The sequence below is a fragment of the Antedon mediterranea genome, chromosome 4 (assembly GCF_964355755.1).
Source record: "Antedon mediterranea chromosome 4, ecAntMedi1.1, whole genome shotgun sequence".
Lineage (NCBI taxonomy): Eukaryota > Metazoa > Echinodermata > Crinoidea > Comatulida > Antedonidae > Antedon > Antedon mediterranea.
The window spans coordinates 29,595,529-29,612,605 of NC_092673.1; the positions used below are offsets into that span (position 1 = coordinate 29,595,529).

At 32.9% G+C, this 17,077-nt stretch overlaps 1 protein-coding gene across 4 annotated transcripts in view; it reads left to right on the forward strand.

Moving 5' to 3' along the window:
• Positions 1 to 644: 644 nt before the first annotated feature.
• The window catches only part of LOC140047222 (transcription factor COE3-like), a 91,624-nt gene continuing 75,191 nt past the window's right edge, over positions 645 to 17,077 (forward strand). For all 4 annotated transcript variants that reach the window (XM_072092109.1, XM_072092110.1, XM_072092112.1 and 1 more), the window contains exons 1-4: positions 645 to 1,474; positions 7,304 to 7,460; positions 8,902 to 8,965; positions 11,603 to 11,658. In XM_072092109.1, coding sequence (XP_071948210.1) covers positions 1,344 to 1,474; positions 7,304 to 7,460; positions 8,902 to 8,965; positions 11,603 to 11,658 — 408 coding nt within the window. In that variant the 5' untranslated portion in view covers positions 645 to 1,343. The remainder of the gene's footprint in view (positions 1,475 to 7,303; positions 7,461 to 8,901; positions 8,966 to 11,602; positions 11,659 to 17,077) is intronic.

Sequence of the window (17,077 nt, forward strand, 5' to 3'; positions counted from 1 at the left end):
CGGACAATCTTTAAGTAAAAGAATTTATACTTGAGCAAAAAAAAAACGTTTATAGACTAAAGATTATTCCATGGTTATACATTGAATATCATCACAATGCACTCAAAATACATTGATTGTAGTTAGAAAAAGAATAACAGTTATGCTACAATATATAGGCCTATAACAATGTTCACGTATACCTTGTTCAAACGTATTGTAAACAGTTTAAATACAAATTGTTTATGTTTTGACGAGTGGCCTAAACCAAATAATAGAACTTGTCACTCGGTTGACTACTAGTTTCGAAGTGAGACTAAAACAAAAGTGTCACTTTAGTCGTAAGTCAACTTTTGTTTGTTTTGTCCTTCTGTTGATTGTTCGGTTTATTTGGGGGATGGATTAATCGTGTACAAAGTCCCCGGATGTTGCGTTAGACAAGCGTGTATTGGATACTTACCTCTATACGTAACTTCTTAACGACACTCGACAAGTAATCAATCAAATATAAAAGTGACACTACTACAGACAACCCCTCGAACAAGCCGATTGGAAGGGCACGAGAGGCCGACGCTGATTGGCTCACTGATGTGTACAGTTCACTCCGTCTTCCGCATATGGTGAAGTGGGCGGAGCAATGCCCATAATTAGCTTCGTTGCTGTCAAGGGCATGTCCGTAGGAGCTTGTGAGGCGAGACCCTTTCGGGAGGTTGTATTCCTTAGGGAAAGCACTCCGACAGGCTCTTCATTTGAACAAAAGGCGCCCCCGAGAGAGTCGCGGTTGCTTATTTTCTGCTACTAGGGAGATGCGACGCGCGTTTAACTATACCTGAACGCATACGAACTTTATTTCGAATTCTATGGACTTAGCTTTAACAACACTGTAACGGTGTTCGGAGCAGCCCGGACGCCTTGTAGTACCAACCACTAAGCGTGACGAAAAAAATCGACAAGTGCTTCCTCAATTTTCACTAGCTTTCTTCCATTCTGTTGACTGCCTTGTTTCCACACAATGTTATAATTCGTTCTTATAACATCCAACGCGACATCCCTGTACTTCTTCCAGTTTGTGACTTGAAATTGTTGAGAAAGTACCTGGTTTGTGGCACTAAGTCGGCAAGGTGCGAACAACTTCATCTGTATTGGACAGGATATACTATTTCTTTTTGCACTACTTGAAGGCTTGTTTCATCATCAATCGCGAATCATCAGGGATACAACGACCTGTCTCATAATATTTGATTACAAAACAAGTGGCCCTTGCGGTGTGTAAAACAACCAAGGATACGAAATAGTAAAGAAAGCATTTTTGCAGTATTTTTTATTATCTCATTAATATTGTTATACCAATCCACTTGGGCTTTATGTTCGGAATTCAAGAGTGTCTAACACGAGGTGCAACTACCCTGAAAGAGGAACCCACCGGGACACCTCAGCTAGACCCTGCAGTACGTAGCTGGATGCAGCCAAATACAATGGTGGATCAGGGCGCAAGGTAACAATAATAGGCCTCTATGGTCTTTTAATCAAATGTTAGCTATATTCTCAACAACGTGTATAACGTTTGTTTTCTCGGTAGCCTAGCTATTGCTCTTGGGATCTGCCATCAGTCGCAGTAAAATCAATTTCTGTGTCATCTGCCGCATCCCAATTCCCTTACTATTTGCTCGACTCGATATTAGGACACCGCGATTATATTCGTTACATAACACTCCATACGAGAATCAATCGCTATACAACAAAATATCGCATTTAAAAAAACAGAAAATATGTTAAAAAATATTGCATTGAAATGTCTATGTTCCCGGAGGCACATGAGTAAGCAAGGTAATGTACGTCGTACTATCGGTTTGTTTACATCGGTGAATTTAGTCGTTCCACGTAATATAGCCGTTCTACTCGTGAGTAAACTCGGCAAGGTAAGGTATTGCATGTGCCTAGAATAAACACATGTTTTTGTAGCATTACGACTTTTCCTATAAACTGTACCATTATACCTGACTGTATAAATAATATTCCCAATCGGTTTAATCTATCGAAAACTAGAACATATATTAGCAGTCAAAACAATAGTGACTATAATGAATAATTTCGGTAATACACGTATAAACGCAATTAAGTTGATTTAATATTCTTTGCAGCCCGATTGATCACTATTCCGCTGTCTGAAGCTAAACCCTAGAAAATGCATCTATATTTGTCTAATTAGGCCTATCTATGTTCTTTCGTTATAAAGTTAGGCCTATATACTATTATTAGTATTCATGTATGTATTCATTCTGCTTTATTTTATACCATTTATTGTATCAAATTATTCGGCACCAGACATATGCCCGGCATGTCTGATCTTATTTCTTAAGTTTATTTTTTAGTCGCTGTCAACTATCTTTCTCAATCACGTATCATTTTAACCATTTATAAATTATTGTTTTCATCAGTCTTGCCAACAATATAGGCCTAATATCTTAATTATCATTACTGGTTACAAGGAAAACTTTCCTTTAGTAATATGAACTTTCATCATTTTCGTTGTAATCGTTATAATTATCTTCATCACCTGAATAAATATGGTCGTGGACTCTAATATACATGTCATAATCATCATCGTCGTCAAAATCATCTTTATCGTCATCTTATCCTTCTCGGTAAACAATAAGGAACTCTGTTAGAATCAAGTAGGCCTATTGGTTAAACATGTTACCAATACAGTTGGTCCCCTACCTGTATGTAGTAAATATACTTGTATCGGGTTAAGAATTTGTCGAGGTAGTAGGAACACACCAATTTAAATTTATCTAGATTAGGCCTAAAATTGTTGGTAATTATATTAATAAGTTTGCGTTGTTGCAAATATCTACCAACACCTCAACTTTAAGGAGATGTCGCATATACGTTGAGCATTTAACATACTAAAAAACAAAACGCAAAATCCCACAAGAATTGTCTACGTTAAAAGGTACGGAATCATTCATTAAGCAAGATAACTATTATATAAGAGGTTCTTGTCGAATGTCAAATGTATATTACATTACTATAGGTAAACTAAAATAGTTGACATGACTTAAATTTAAATGTATCTGTTTTTTATTTAATTTTCTAAAGAATGTTATTTATTCTCGTCAGTTTGTGTTCGGTAATTGTCGAGGAATTGAAAGAACGCAATTGAGGCCTTTCAAGAGTCTATAGAATATTCATTTTCGCAATCCTTAATTATTAATGATAAAGATTTATTGAGGCTAAATGTCTACACATTGACACATCGCGTACTAAAATGGTTGAGAGACAGTTTTACCCTGACAAGGAAAACTGTCTTTAATGTAAATATGTATGATATAAATATATACACATACTTTTTTTAAACAACACATTTATGATGTACACATTTACATAAAATACTTACAATTTCAGGAGTGCATGCAATATATTTATATTCCCAATGATATTAATAATTATATTTTTGTAGAACGTTACAGGTTACAATACGGTAATGTTTGATAGGCCTATCATTATATAGCCCATACCTAATTGTCAGTATTTTACTAATACTAAAAACTTATATATAGCCTGTAAATATAATTACATACGAAGTAATAATGAAATGAATGAAATCGAATCTAAACATTAATATAGGCCTAGGGTAGACTTAACTGGAATTGGAGTTAGTATTTGTTCAAATGCAACGTTTAAATATCACACGAATTCATACTTATGTCGACTAAAAAGACTTACTTATTGAAGTAGGTCTATAAAAGAAATTACTATAATTAAATGGCGCAGATGATTGATAAAGTAATATTTTAAAATATGATTTGATCTTTTATCATTTAATACTGGTAATGGTTACAGTATGACCGTTGTTTTGATGATTCGTTTTACTACTACTGTGATTTTGTATTCGACTAAAATGATTGTAAATATCGCTCGAAATAGCATTTTATATTTTTATTAGACACATGTGCAGTGACTGTTACTACAAGTTCATATAATAGTATAATTGCTCGTACCGTCTGGCCAAAAATGATATTTACAGAAATGTCTCTCATAGTAGTAATGTGTATAATAATGGCAGACGTTTGTATCTGGCCCGGGGCTCGACACGTTTTCCAGGCGCTATTATATGACTGAATATTCGCACGCGGTTGGCCTAGCATGTTTTAGAACAGGCTGAGATACACACTAAAAATTGTCGTTATGAACACGAACAGCTAGCGTTGTGACCTGTTATAATAATTTCTGAACGCTGAAACAAAATGCCGTGCTTTCGATATATCTTGGCCTATGGTGCACTGTAATTGTCTTTGTCTACTAAAGAACACACAGTGCTAAAATATTGACACGGGGAAATTAATTAGATCACATGATTAAATTGTATATAGACAATTATATTAATGTCATAATAAACCATATTATTGAATATTAAATATATTATTCTATGATTTCGATTGTGGAAACATGGACGCACGCGTACAAACGTTTATGATAATGGCAATGCTTTTGTACGCGCGCGTATAAACGTGGATAATACTGACAATGCTTATGTACGCGCGCGTACAAACGTGGACAATAATGACAATGCTTTTTGTACGCGCGCGTACATTTGATTGTGTTAGTATATCTAGATTTATTTATTGATGTCCACCACTAAATCAAATACAAAGTAATGCCTATTTGGTACATCGTTGCATACAAATTAGCCGGTAACGATTTTTTTTCACGCCGATAGTATAGACGAATATAAGAGAAGAAGCTAATAATAGGATTTAAGTGTTTGTACGTTAAAATACTATTTATAGAATACTTATATATATATATATGTAAGTGCAATTCTTTTAAGGCTCATGATTATTACGTACGCACTCCTAGCAATGTTCAATGTACTTTTTATTCATATACCATTAAAAAGTATATGGATAAATGTACGACTGTATAAAATACTATAAATACGACTCGGTTGTTATTGAGTACGGTACGGTACCGTAAATTATTACTAAATTTCTTTTTTTTAATTCATTTTCAGCACGCCTAACATTATTACATTATGTAGCCATTTAGGCCTATGTCATAACAAACAATATTTGGGCCTAAGTTATGTAAATTTTAGGCCCTATATTTAACAGTCTGTAATAAAAAGAGTAAAAGAACTAAAATAGGCCATTATTATAGACGAAGATCTGCATTTAACAATATCATATTTTAGTCGCTAAAATATCGGATAGAATCTGATTGGATATATTTGAAACAATTGTTATACGTTGATACGTTTTTGTTAAATTAAAACAATAATCCGCCCGTTCTAATAAATAAGGTTTTCCTTTTTCCAAAACTTGACTTTATTTACAAATTTAACTTTTATTTGTTTGCTTCTTACAGTAAACGAACTTCAATTATCAATTATTAGTACGAAAAAAAACACCAAAACAAAATAATGGAACATTCAAGTGTGTCGGTACCTTTTCTTTTAAGTTTCTCGTAGAATGTCAAGTCCAATGTATAGCGTGTTATGTCATTTTCATCAATACAGAACCTATATTAAAAGTACCTCATAAAAAAGGGATGTATTTAAAGGGTTCTGTTGCTAGTACTATTCAACGAATAATACGACAAGAGTTTACCCGACATGTCAGGTGTTGTAATGTAGCCTTCGACATTCTTAATTCAACATTAATCATCATTTATTCTGATTTATAAGATTTTGATTGATCAACTTGGTCCCATAAGACGTATTTGGAAAGCGGCGGCGTAAGCAATTTCTTCTTTTTTATCAATGTTTGTCAATTATTCCTCCGGTTGCCATGGTTTTCTAACCTATTGTTTAATTGGATCGTTTTATCCTTGCGACAAAAACAACACCCATGTAACTGAAAATTTCTCAAATGTTGCCTCTCTTCCAATGTTCTTAAATGATAACAAAGTTAGTTCTTGATTGATACAATGTTCTTAACTTCGTGAACTTATTTAAAAATGAATAGTATCTTATACAATTGAAATAATCTTTCCAAACACTGGAATAATTTTAAACCTGGTGTTGTTCTTTCTTCATCTCTTTGTTGATTTAATTTTAGTCAAATCTAAATTGAGACCCAACCACTTTTGTTACCGACATAATATAATATTTATTTGATTTTGAATTTACTAACTTCAAATTCAACCCATAAATGCGATATTTTCATCCTCGCATTATGAAACTGACCCATAAATTTCTTTTGATCGCAAAAGTTTATCAGACCGTAACTTTTTTCGAAAGCAAAAACACATTAAATCATCGTAATGTGAAATCATTTTTACCTACATTTCCATTGAAGCAAAACGGAAATGAATTTTGGAATGTCGGTAAACCGTTGATGTTATATGGGAGCATAAACCGTCCATCCTTGATTACAGTAACTTGTAACCAAGGCTACAAAGAAGGTTACAAACCCAGACTTACACCAGGAAGTAAAGATAACATTAATGTACTAAGAAAACATTTTAGGACTCCGTTACCATTGGTTTGGTCTCGTAAATCCGACCGTTTAGAACCGTAAACATAATTATGGTCGCGTTAAGTAAACTTTTAAATACTAATTTAAGCCACGTACTACTTGACCGTGGTGCACAATACTGTGTGTCATAGGTGGTGACGATGACATGAATTCGACGCGCGCGTTGAAACTATTCAATCAAAAATATTTAAAAATACATATGTTGATATAAAGTTTGCGGTACACCACGTGTATTAGTTCAGAAAAGAACTGTTTCTCGAAGTTTCGATGAATATGCTTTGATCGTTCTCAACAAATACATACAAATAAAAACTATTTCTCAGCTGATGTATTGATTGTTGTAGCTCAAATGAGCTAGCTCCGACCAGGACCTTGCACGTAAAACTGTAGAGCATTGAGGGATGGTTGTATGATCGTTTTCAGTACGTCCATATTGTTTGACAAAAGCAACTTTGGCCTACTCAAATGTCATAGATTTGATTATGTTTTAACCTTAAATAAAGGGATCTCCTTCTATTTTACTACTGTATTACGTTTATACATACTCAGTCAGTCCAATTCATAAACATTTGAAACCGATCAACAACGTAACTGGATGTATCAGTCGATAATAATCCATCGCATATAAACAAAGTATGATATATAGGCATATATCAATAATATAAAAGAACAACGTTTTGACTAAATTTAAACAAATGGATTTGTTGTTGCCTAAGCACAGTTTATATATTCACTGATAATCTCTGACCAAATATCACAATCACGAATGGCTATAAACTTTAATATTTTCATTGCTTGAATTGTTAAATAATATTTGTTGTTTTTTTTGTTTTGTTTCACAGTACATGTGGCCTAGCACGTGCTCACTTTGAGAAGCAGCCGCCTACCAATCTACGAAAGAGTAATTTCTTCCATTTTGTGATAGCTCTATATGATAGAGCTGGACAACCAGTTGAGATAGAAAGAACATTATTTGTAGATTTTATAGAAAAAGATACAGTAAGTATATGTTGTGCACTAAGTTTTTCCACATTCTAGAGCTCTGTCTACATCATTAAACAAAAAAAAGTGTGATGTGCCCAAATATGGTCGTGATATACCCAAATTTGGTAGTGATATGACATCATCATGTCCATACATGGGCACATCATATTTGTTTTAGCACATCAAGTTTGATAGTGTAGACAGAGCTTAAGATTGAGATGTTTACTTGTGCAGCAAGGCAAACGCCCTAAGACGGTACGAAAAGAACATAAAAAGTGACTGGAACATTTGTTGTTCCTCCGTATCAGATTGAACGGTAACGAGGTCCAATAAAACGTACCCAGTAAACCTGCTTTTAATTTCGTTCCATAGATTATAGTCCGTGTTTTCCTCAATAAACTAAACGATTTGAAAAATGTGGGTCTATCTTTCCTTGTTACTGTACCATTGTACATTTTATAATATAACAATAATCATTTAAACCTTGTCTTTAACGACACGCGTCAGCTATTAATTTAATTTGAATAACATCCATAGAAAAACAAATTACATAAAATTGTATTTTCGGTCAAACGCCGCCGCAAGTAGCGCGTGCAGGAGGGGGATTTGGTCACAATCTATCTTGACCACATGGCTTGGCCTATCTCATCATACAAAATATTGTTTCCTGTCTTTCATAACGGTTTATTCAAACAAAAAGATTATTACAACTATTGTCTGATAATGCCGTCAATTATATTTTGTTCACTTAATCTAACGTCTTCTGTTATACTTTGTGGGTTTTTAAAAGTTCCCGCTATTAAAATACACTGTTTTGATATTATTTTGAGTGGAAGCTATTTCCAATTATAAACCCGATAACAGACCAAATGCATTAAAGATTTACTTCGAAAAGAAAACATTTAAGGGGGATAATTCGTATAAACCTAACACCGCACTCTGAAAACAGTTTCGACTTATTTTACGGTTTTCTTGTTAAAAAATGTATCAATTAATGATACAGTTGCTCTCCCTAGGCGTAAAATAGTTCAGCAAGGAGGTTCTATTGGCTTGCGGTCATAATACTGAAAAGTTTACCTCCAACTACACTTGCACACCTAACTTAACAAAATTTATAATTGAAATCGTTATTTATTATTTTTATTGGAATAATAATAACTGAATCGCCAACCATGTGTTTAAATGCGCAATTAAATGTTAGAGCGCAACCCTTTAGACCTGTTAAGTCAAATCTTAAAAGGTTTTAAACGTCAGTTAGAAGATTTGAGCAGTTACTATGCGTTCATTCAGCTGGAGAAGTTATGATTTTTGAACCGTATTGATGGTATTATGCCCGCGGAGGCAGCTGACAACACAGAAACATCTCTCGCTACGTTAAGATTCACCTCCCGGGTGTCCAAACCTGCGGGTCAATTTCACGGCAGTTTGGCTTGAACATTTCTTTTTGATTTTTCAGGAGCCCGACAATCAAAAGACAAATAATGGTATCCATTATCGATTGCATCTTCTCTACAACAGTGGTAAGTGTTACTTTATTGCAGAAAGTTAAAATGATGTTAAAAAGATAGAAAAGATAACAATACCTCTTTGTGGAAATACCGGTGCCATATGTAATGCCGTGTACAAAATGCATCGGGTTAGTGGTATTATAAATACAGTTGTGACATTGGCTGCTGTCAAAAAAAAACAACAAAAAACCGACGAATTATGACGTCATACTCATTTTAAGACGACATTCGGTAACTTATGGAACACTTAAGAATATTAAAATCAAAGTGGTTAGAAAATCAAATGCGTAAAAGATCGGAAAAAATCCTTTCATTTATATCAAAGTGCGTTTTAAAAGATGTATGAAATATGTGTGTAATTTTAAACGAATGATTGATAATGCTGTTTGGAAGAATGATTGATTCGTCATGGGAATTTAAAAAACAAATGATGGTCAATAGCACCGACCAATCAGTGTCCATTGTGTTTATTTAAACTACTCATTTCAGAGAAGAGTTAAAAACGCGTTTTCACCATCAAAATATAGCATTAGCGAAATTTCGTTTTCTCGATACGCGCGCCACACTAGACTACGCGCCTATCGCATGTGTTATGTTATGACTTTTTAACTCGTTATTAGCTACGGAGGTCTGGATCGGAGTGCGTGAAATCTCTCTTTTTAAAAAAGGGTATTCCCCTTATTGAATATAACCGCCGGTTTTTTAATTTTATTATTTTAAAATCTTCAAGACGGTAAGGTTTTTTCACCATGGTGTTTGCTACTCATAAGTCTATACACGGTAATTGAAATTATTTATACCAAATACAATACACTCACTCGATTGATGAGAGCCTTATGATATTATTAATTATGCCTAAGTTCCTAGATATTAAATGTAATATATAATAATAATTAGTTGATATAAAATTAAGTTATAGTGCTAATAAGAATCGTCATAAATGGTCATAATTTCATTTTGTGAGTATATCCAGTGATCTCCCCGGATAAATCATATTGGTTTCACGTTGTATACCCGGGCGTACATATTTTATCAGCTCGGTAGCCATTCGATTATGATTCAATGGTGTCGACACGCAGACAGTTCGTTAGATTTCACAGTTTCTTCTAAGTTTATGAAATAAGCGAAATCCAATAAAGCGACAACGGTATGTTTATTCAGTTAAAGCCAAATTACGCGGTTGCATTCGACAAGACACCAAATCAGATTAGTACGCGACGGTCTCCAATACTCAACACTCTTTACGACATGTATTCAGACTGTAGTTAATAGTTCTATCGTAATGTTGTTATGCTAATTATTTAGATGCAAATAGACCATTTACATTTTAAAATGTCTGATTGCCGGGTCACATTTAATCCCATGCTTTTTCTTCGTGAAATAAACGATATAAATCTACAATTTCGGAAAGTAAAAACGGTGTCCTCTCTGACTTCTTGTTGACCATGTTATTATCGGTTAATATTCGGTATCATTGGTAAGACGCGACCGGTCAGACGAAACAATGTATTTATATTTGATTAGGTACCGTATAAATTATATTTCATTGTTTATTTTCGTTTAATGTTAATGCACGATGTAATGTTAAACATTGTCATTGATGAAACCACATCGTATTTTACGCGCGCGTTCCAATATTTGTACAACTACTTCAGTACGTGCGCGTTCCAATATTTGTACAACTACTTTAGAACGCGCTTAAAATATTTTTATCACTTCGTAATTTTCGTTTCGTTTCTTAAATTATATTATATTATATATATATTTTTTTTAAACCTGAAATGTATTATTTATTTATTATCATATTAAAATATTTAAACGATTGATTAAACATAATTTGACCGCATAAACAATAAAGACAAATGTGTTGTGATCGGATTGTTTAATATTTCGTTTTTTTATGGTTAAAAGGTTCTCTAACATACGGTATTAAAATAAACAATGTAAATAATTCTTTGAACAATAAAAAAAACCTATCTGTTTACGTTTATATCATGCCTTTGCTGTTGTAATTTATTTGGCAATTATGTATTAGTGGATTAATTACGGGTTTCAGTGTCAGCGCCTTCGGTTCTATCTCGACCTCAGTAGTGTCTATAAGCCGTGTACGTTGCCATTCATTCCTCGGGAGTAATCGTAACTGTAAAGAAAAATACTAATATGAAAATAATGTCCTTAGGCTTAGCTTATCTGAGCATGCGTGTGTTTACTGATATTAATGGGTCTTCAAACTTAGATTCGTAATTTACATTAAACAAATAATTAAAAAAATTCCGATATGTGGTTTAAATTATAAAAATAATGGATTTTAGCGGCCATTAGCATTTGTCTAAAACCAATTGCGACGATAATGGTGGTACGGAAAAGACGACACGCAAAAGAACGAAATTTGCAATCAGGATGGTTACGACGTCGACGATATTGATTAACGAACTGATGACGTCGAATGAAGATGACATGGTGATAACGAGTTCGTCCGATAGTATTTAACTAAAATAAAAACACTACGGACCAATGTCAAGATAATTATAACAATTATTAAAATAAATATTCCAACACCTCTTGTTTACAAAAAATATGCTTATGTTATGTGCTATATGGTGTAACGTAACACATAACAACTATTAAAATGAAAATCATATTTTTCAGGAGTACGTTCAGTACAAGATATATACGTACGGCTGATTGATTCTATGACGAAACAAGTAAGTGTTGCCAGGTTATTTTAGATTTTTGAATCATAGTATGCATGATTTCTCACGCCTAAGAAAATCCAATAGTAATTCACGTTTATTAACTTTATATCTTCTTGTGTGCAAACTAAGATAGAAATAGGTGTTACATTATAAACGTTCAAAGCTTTGTTAATTTTTTTCGCAAGATACAAAAAAAAACCAGTCTCAATTAAAGGTTCTAAAATTATTAACATCTTTAAAATTGAATAAGGATACTAAACTTTCGAAAACCTTTTTATATTTTGTATTAGTTAATTGTCACGTGATGTATTAAAGGCCCTCTACGGTGCAAAACTTTTTATCAAACCAATAGAACAGTGTACTTTAGCTATCATTAAATTGTAATATTCGTAAACATTTAAATACTCTATGATATACTGTGAAATATTTTCAAACAATGCTTTACAATATTTCAAAATATTTATGCCGATTAAATAATATAAATTAACATTTTGAAATTATATTAATTTCGACCAGTTGTGTTGTAGTGACACTTTCTCCACCTGGTAGAAAAATGGTTCGGCCCGAAAATAAACACAAACACACAAACATTATTTTACCTCTCTTCTTAAGATCGGTGACTACTTCTTCGCATGCAGCTAAAGTAAAATGACGTCACGTTAAAGTGTGTCGTCATAGAGTCTCATGCATATTAATGAAGCAAACTTGCTGAGAGTGTTTTCCACCACACCACACACGCCGCGCGACGCGAGATTTATCGAAACTCCTGAGCCCATCATCGACTGACACAGTGACAGTGACGATCATGTTTTTGACAATTAAAATCTGATCAGTATGGCATATACAACAAAATATAATTGTTTTCACTGCTGAGGATAATAAATATAATGTATTTAATTTTAACGCCTAGATACTTCCAGTGCGAATACAAAATAATAATAATGTACAGTATTAGTATGTATTTTCAAATGCTGCAAGGCATGAGACCCGAAATAGGCTAGGCCTAGGTGGCAGCGCACGTGCATTATACCTAGCTAGAGCTAGGGTGTGTTGGAAGTGTAGCTAGTGTGCTGGGTTGTGTACATCTGCACGATGCCTCGCGGTGGTAACGATGAAGGAGGATATGGAGGCCTATAAGTGATCGTAGGTACTACTCTAAATCCTAGCTCATCTAAGCCAAATGGGTCAAATAAAAAACTATATTTAATCTGCTTCTTTGTTATCAGGAACAATATCGGAATTATTGAAAACATTTTGTAAAATCATGAGCGCGCAATCAAGAAGCAGAGAGAAAACATTTCTTTTGCATATGCATGAGACTCTGTGACGACACGCTTTAACGTGACGTCATTTTACTTTAGCTGCATGCGAAGAAGTAGTCACCCTTAAGATCAGTCATCATCAAAACAAACTTTTGGGTTGTTTTTATGCGTCCCGTGAACACGAAGGATGCGTATATTTTGGTTTTGTATTATCATTAAACGTTTTAAAATTGTCAACACAAGTTAGTTCTCCTTTTTCCCAAGCGACAAGAAGAAACCAAAGGTCAATCATTATTCATATAGATAGGCCTAGCTAGGTCTCTAGGCCTGGTCAATCATTATTCATAGCTAGGCCTAGGCTTGCAAACTCGGTAGGCTAGGCCTCCTCTCCTCCCACACACACGGTGACAGTCTAGTCAGGATGAGGAGAGGAGTTATGAAGGCAATTGACAAGTGATCATCTGGTTGGGTACACAATTGCTAACAGGTTTTAACTAAATAAAACACATAACCAAGGATTATTGTAAAACAAATCAATTAGAATCCACAAATTTATTTAAATGTACCGTAGACTTTGATTTATGTTATGTGTAGAGTTGTGTTGTGTGATGAATAATAGTACAGTGGATGGATGGTATTATTATATGCAAGTTTGTAGTGTGAATAGAGAGGTTTAGCTGGCTGACTGTTTGTAAAAGATTAGACTCAAAACAGATGTTAGGATTAGTCAGGATCATAGTGACATTTTAGTGTTGGTTTCAATCTGTTGATAACTATGCTGTGTATCTATGTATTTTGCTACTGTATTCCCCTATGAGAGACTATATAAAATCAGTTGTAATTTACAAGACAATTAATCTCCATTCAAAACCTGATTTAATTATTAAATTCATGAGAATGATTGTCTAATATTGCACTTATAGTACTTAGTTGTAGTACCTCTTTGGTTGCATCTCAACTAAGACTATGTGAAGTTGACGCAGTAAGTAAATAAGTGAGGTAATGATTACAATCTAAAGGATAGTGGATTGAAAGTAAATGACAATCCTAAAATGTTTTAAATTGATTGGTAACTGAAACAATCTAAAGTGCACAGCCATTGAATTCTAGAAGATAGAATTGTGGATAATGATCTCCACAGTGGCCTTAACTAGCCAGGCATAGCAAAATCTCCATTATTCTTATTGAAGGCATAAGCGCATGTCACACAAGGGAGATTTAAACGTCGGTCCGAAGGGTCTCATTCCAGGTTTGCAAATTGGTTGGGAGCTGTTAACTCGGCCTCTAATGGCCTAGCTTTGTATGCGTTGAATGGTAAATGAGCCAGAAGCCTTACTGTTGGCTCATTTTGCTAGTCATCAAATTAGGGTCTCTGCCGAAAAACTGGCTTTGATTTTTAAATGCCTTCATTTAGGATCTGATTGATGTAAAAATTATGCAACAAGCAACTCCCAGAGATGTTAATTTGTCTTTGTTATAACTCCTTTTATATGACTGTTGTAATTGCATATAATTATCAAAGGTTTTTTTTAGTTCAAGCATATTAGTTCAGCATCATTAGTAAAAAGTGGCCCTGTGAGAGATGCGTGACTTTATATACAAGTTTATCAGAATAGAGTTTAGATGATTTGTGTTGACTTTAAGTATTTATAAAACCAATTGGCTGCTCAAAGGAAAACCAACTCTTAGTATTCATTTTACAATGAAGAGAAAACAATCATACCTCTAAATAATAACTTCGTTTTGAAATAAATTTATGGATAAAAAAAATATTGAACTAGTTTTTAATTTGAAATTTTTATAAAATAGTTTTCTTAACTAAATTTACAATTTAGATAATTTTGAAATATACACAAAATAATAATAAAAACAACAGTTTAAAAATTATTAATTACATTATTATAAATAATGAAAATCTGCTGTTTAGTATGTATGATTTTAAACTTTCTTTTTGTTATCTAAAAAACGGCTGTCAACAATCAAGTTTTTCTTACAGATGTTAATTATCACTGAGTAAGATGACCATTGTGAAATATGAATCGTACGATATCGTTCATTATTTATTAACTTGCGCCTTTTCCAATGGCCGTTTATCGATTAAATTTCACAAGAAAACATCAAGTCAAATTTATAGAAGTTATTTCTGAAATAATTATATTGACTGTTTATAATGAAATAAAAGTAATTAATTAGGTCAATAATCTATTATGGTCAGTAATTTGGGGCTAAAATGGGTCTTTTTAGAAATATTTTTGTTCATATACAAATACAAAATTTAAAGAAAATATTTGTGATGGTATTTTAATGCATCAATTATTATTATTGACATAAAATGTAAAATAAAAGCAACATAATTATAATTCATTTATTTTTCTAAACATTTTATCACAGTTTAAATTCTGTACAGATTAGGAATATTAGTGTTGTTAGTTGTAATTGCTATTATAATGATGATAGTGGTGATTTACATGTAATTTGTTTATCAACAATTCTTTATGAGAATAACGCCTTCAACTCCCTAATGACAAGTTGATTACGGCCCTTGTATTGTACAAGCAAAGAAAGGCCTATGTGTTATAAATATTTCTACAGTGGACAACACATTTCTTGCTTGCTACTAGCTCATTCAGCAGTTTTAAATCAAAGCTTAAGATCTTATTATACGAAGCTCTAATTCTAGCCAAGTTCCAACTTATAGTTTCATTTTTTGCTTTAATCTTTTCCCATCCTACAGTATTGTAAAGAATTGCCATGTCAATGCACCAAGTGGGTACATTTACAATAAGTTTACATTGTTATTGATAGTGAAATATCAGTGCTGTTATCTTCTCCTTTTAATATTTTAAGAAAGATAATACCAATATATTAGTTATTAATATTAACAGATATAATATATATTAAGAATTTTATATAGAAATAGAATAAGTGGAATCAGTAACTGCATCATATTCCATAATCACATATTACCACACTATAATTAGAGTTAAGCCTTGTCTCCAATACCAATCTTTATACATGTGACAAAAAAATGTGATGTGCCCATATATGGACATGATAATTTCATATCACTACCATATGTGGGCATATCACTACCATATGTGGACACATCACAGTTTTCTTGTCAATTAATTCAACCACTATTGGCAATCAAATCAAGATTAATCAGGCAATTATTGCTTAATTTTATATTATATGATAAAATGTTGGCAATCAATTTGTGTGTTTTCATAACTAATATGAATGGCCTCATTCATGATTAGGCATTTAAATTTGCAAAAACTTAATCACAATCTAAAGTTTGACTGACAACTTGGGGTATAATGATCAGGCAAATACACGCGACAAAAACAATTATCACTTACGCGTAGATTACCATAAATGAATTGATCCTTGTAGAGTGACAGACGGAAGCGAAGTTTGTGACCAAACGTTTCCCATCTCCAATTGTGACAACGCACCAAAAAGAATTCTCGCTGAAAAGCGTCAATTTCTGCAAAAAAAATCCGCACGATGAATGACAGACGCTAGTATGTTAAATCTTGGCAAATGTGTGAGACTTGTTTAAAATGTCTTTATCATGTGTTTCACATACTTTTTACTGACATTTTTTATCCAGACACTATCTTACATCAGGTCATATGAATAACTAAAACATTTTGTGAAAATTATATGTTTAGATTTTGTAAATACCATTATGGGAGTATGTTTCTATAGGTGTTTGATCCAAAAAAGACCGGGGTAATAATGTGAAACGCTTAGTAGCATTGCACAATAAGCACTCACTATAAGAACAAATATTATTTTATTATTATTAGTAATTTTCCAACATTTGTTAAATTGTAAGAATAATTAATAGTCATTAAATTTGTAGTATAGATGTAATATTTATGTTAGTTTTATATTTATTTTTTTTATGAAAAAAGTTTTTCATTTTGCGGAAAACTTTTTTTGTTGAGTTTAGTTTATACATAGAGTAAGTAAGTTAGGAGTAAGTAAGTTAGGAATAAGTAAGTTAGGAGTAAGTAAGTTAGGAGTAAGTAAGTTAGGAGTAAGTAAGTTAGGAGTAAGTAAGTTAGGAGTAAGTAAGTTAGGAATAAGTAAGTTAGGAGTAAGTAAGTTAGGAATAAGTAAGTTAGGAATAAGTAAGTTAGGAATAAGTAAGTTAG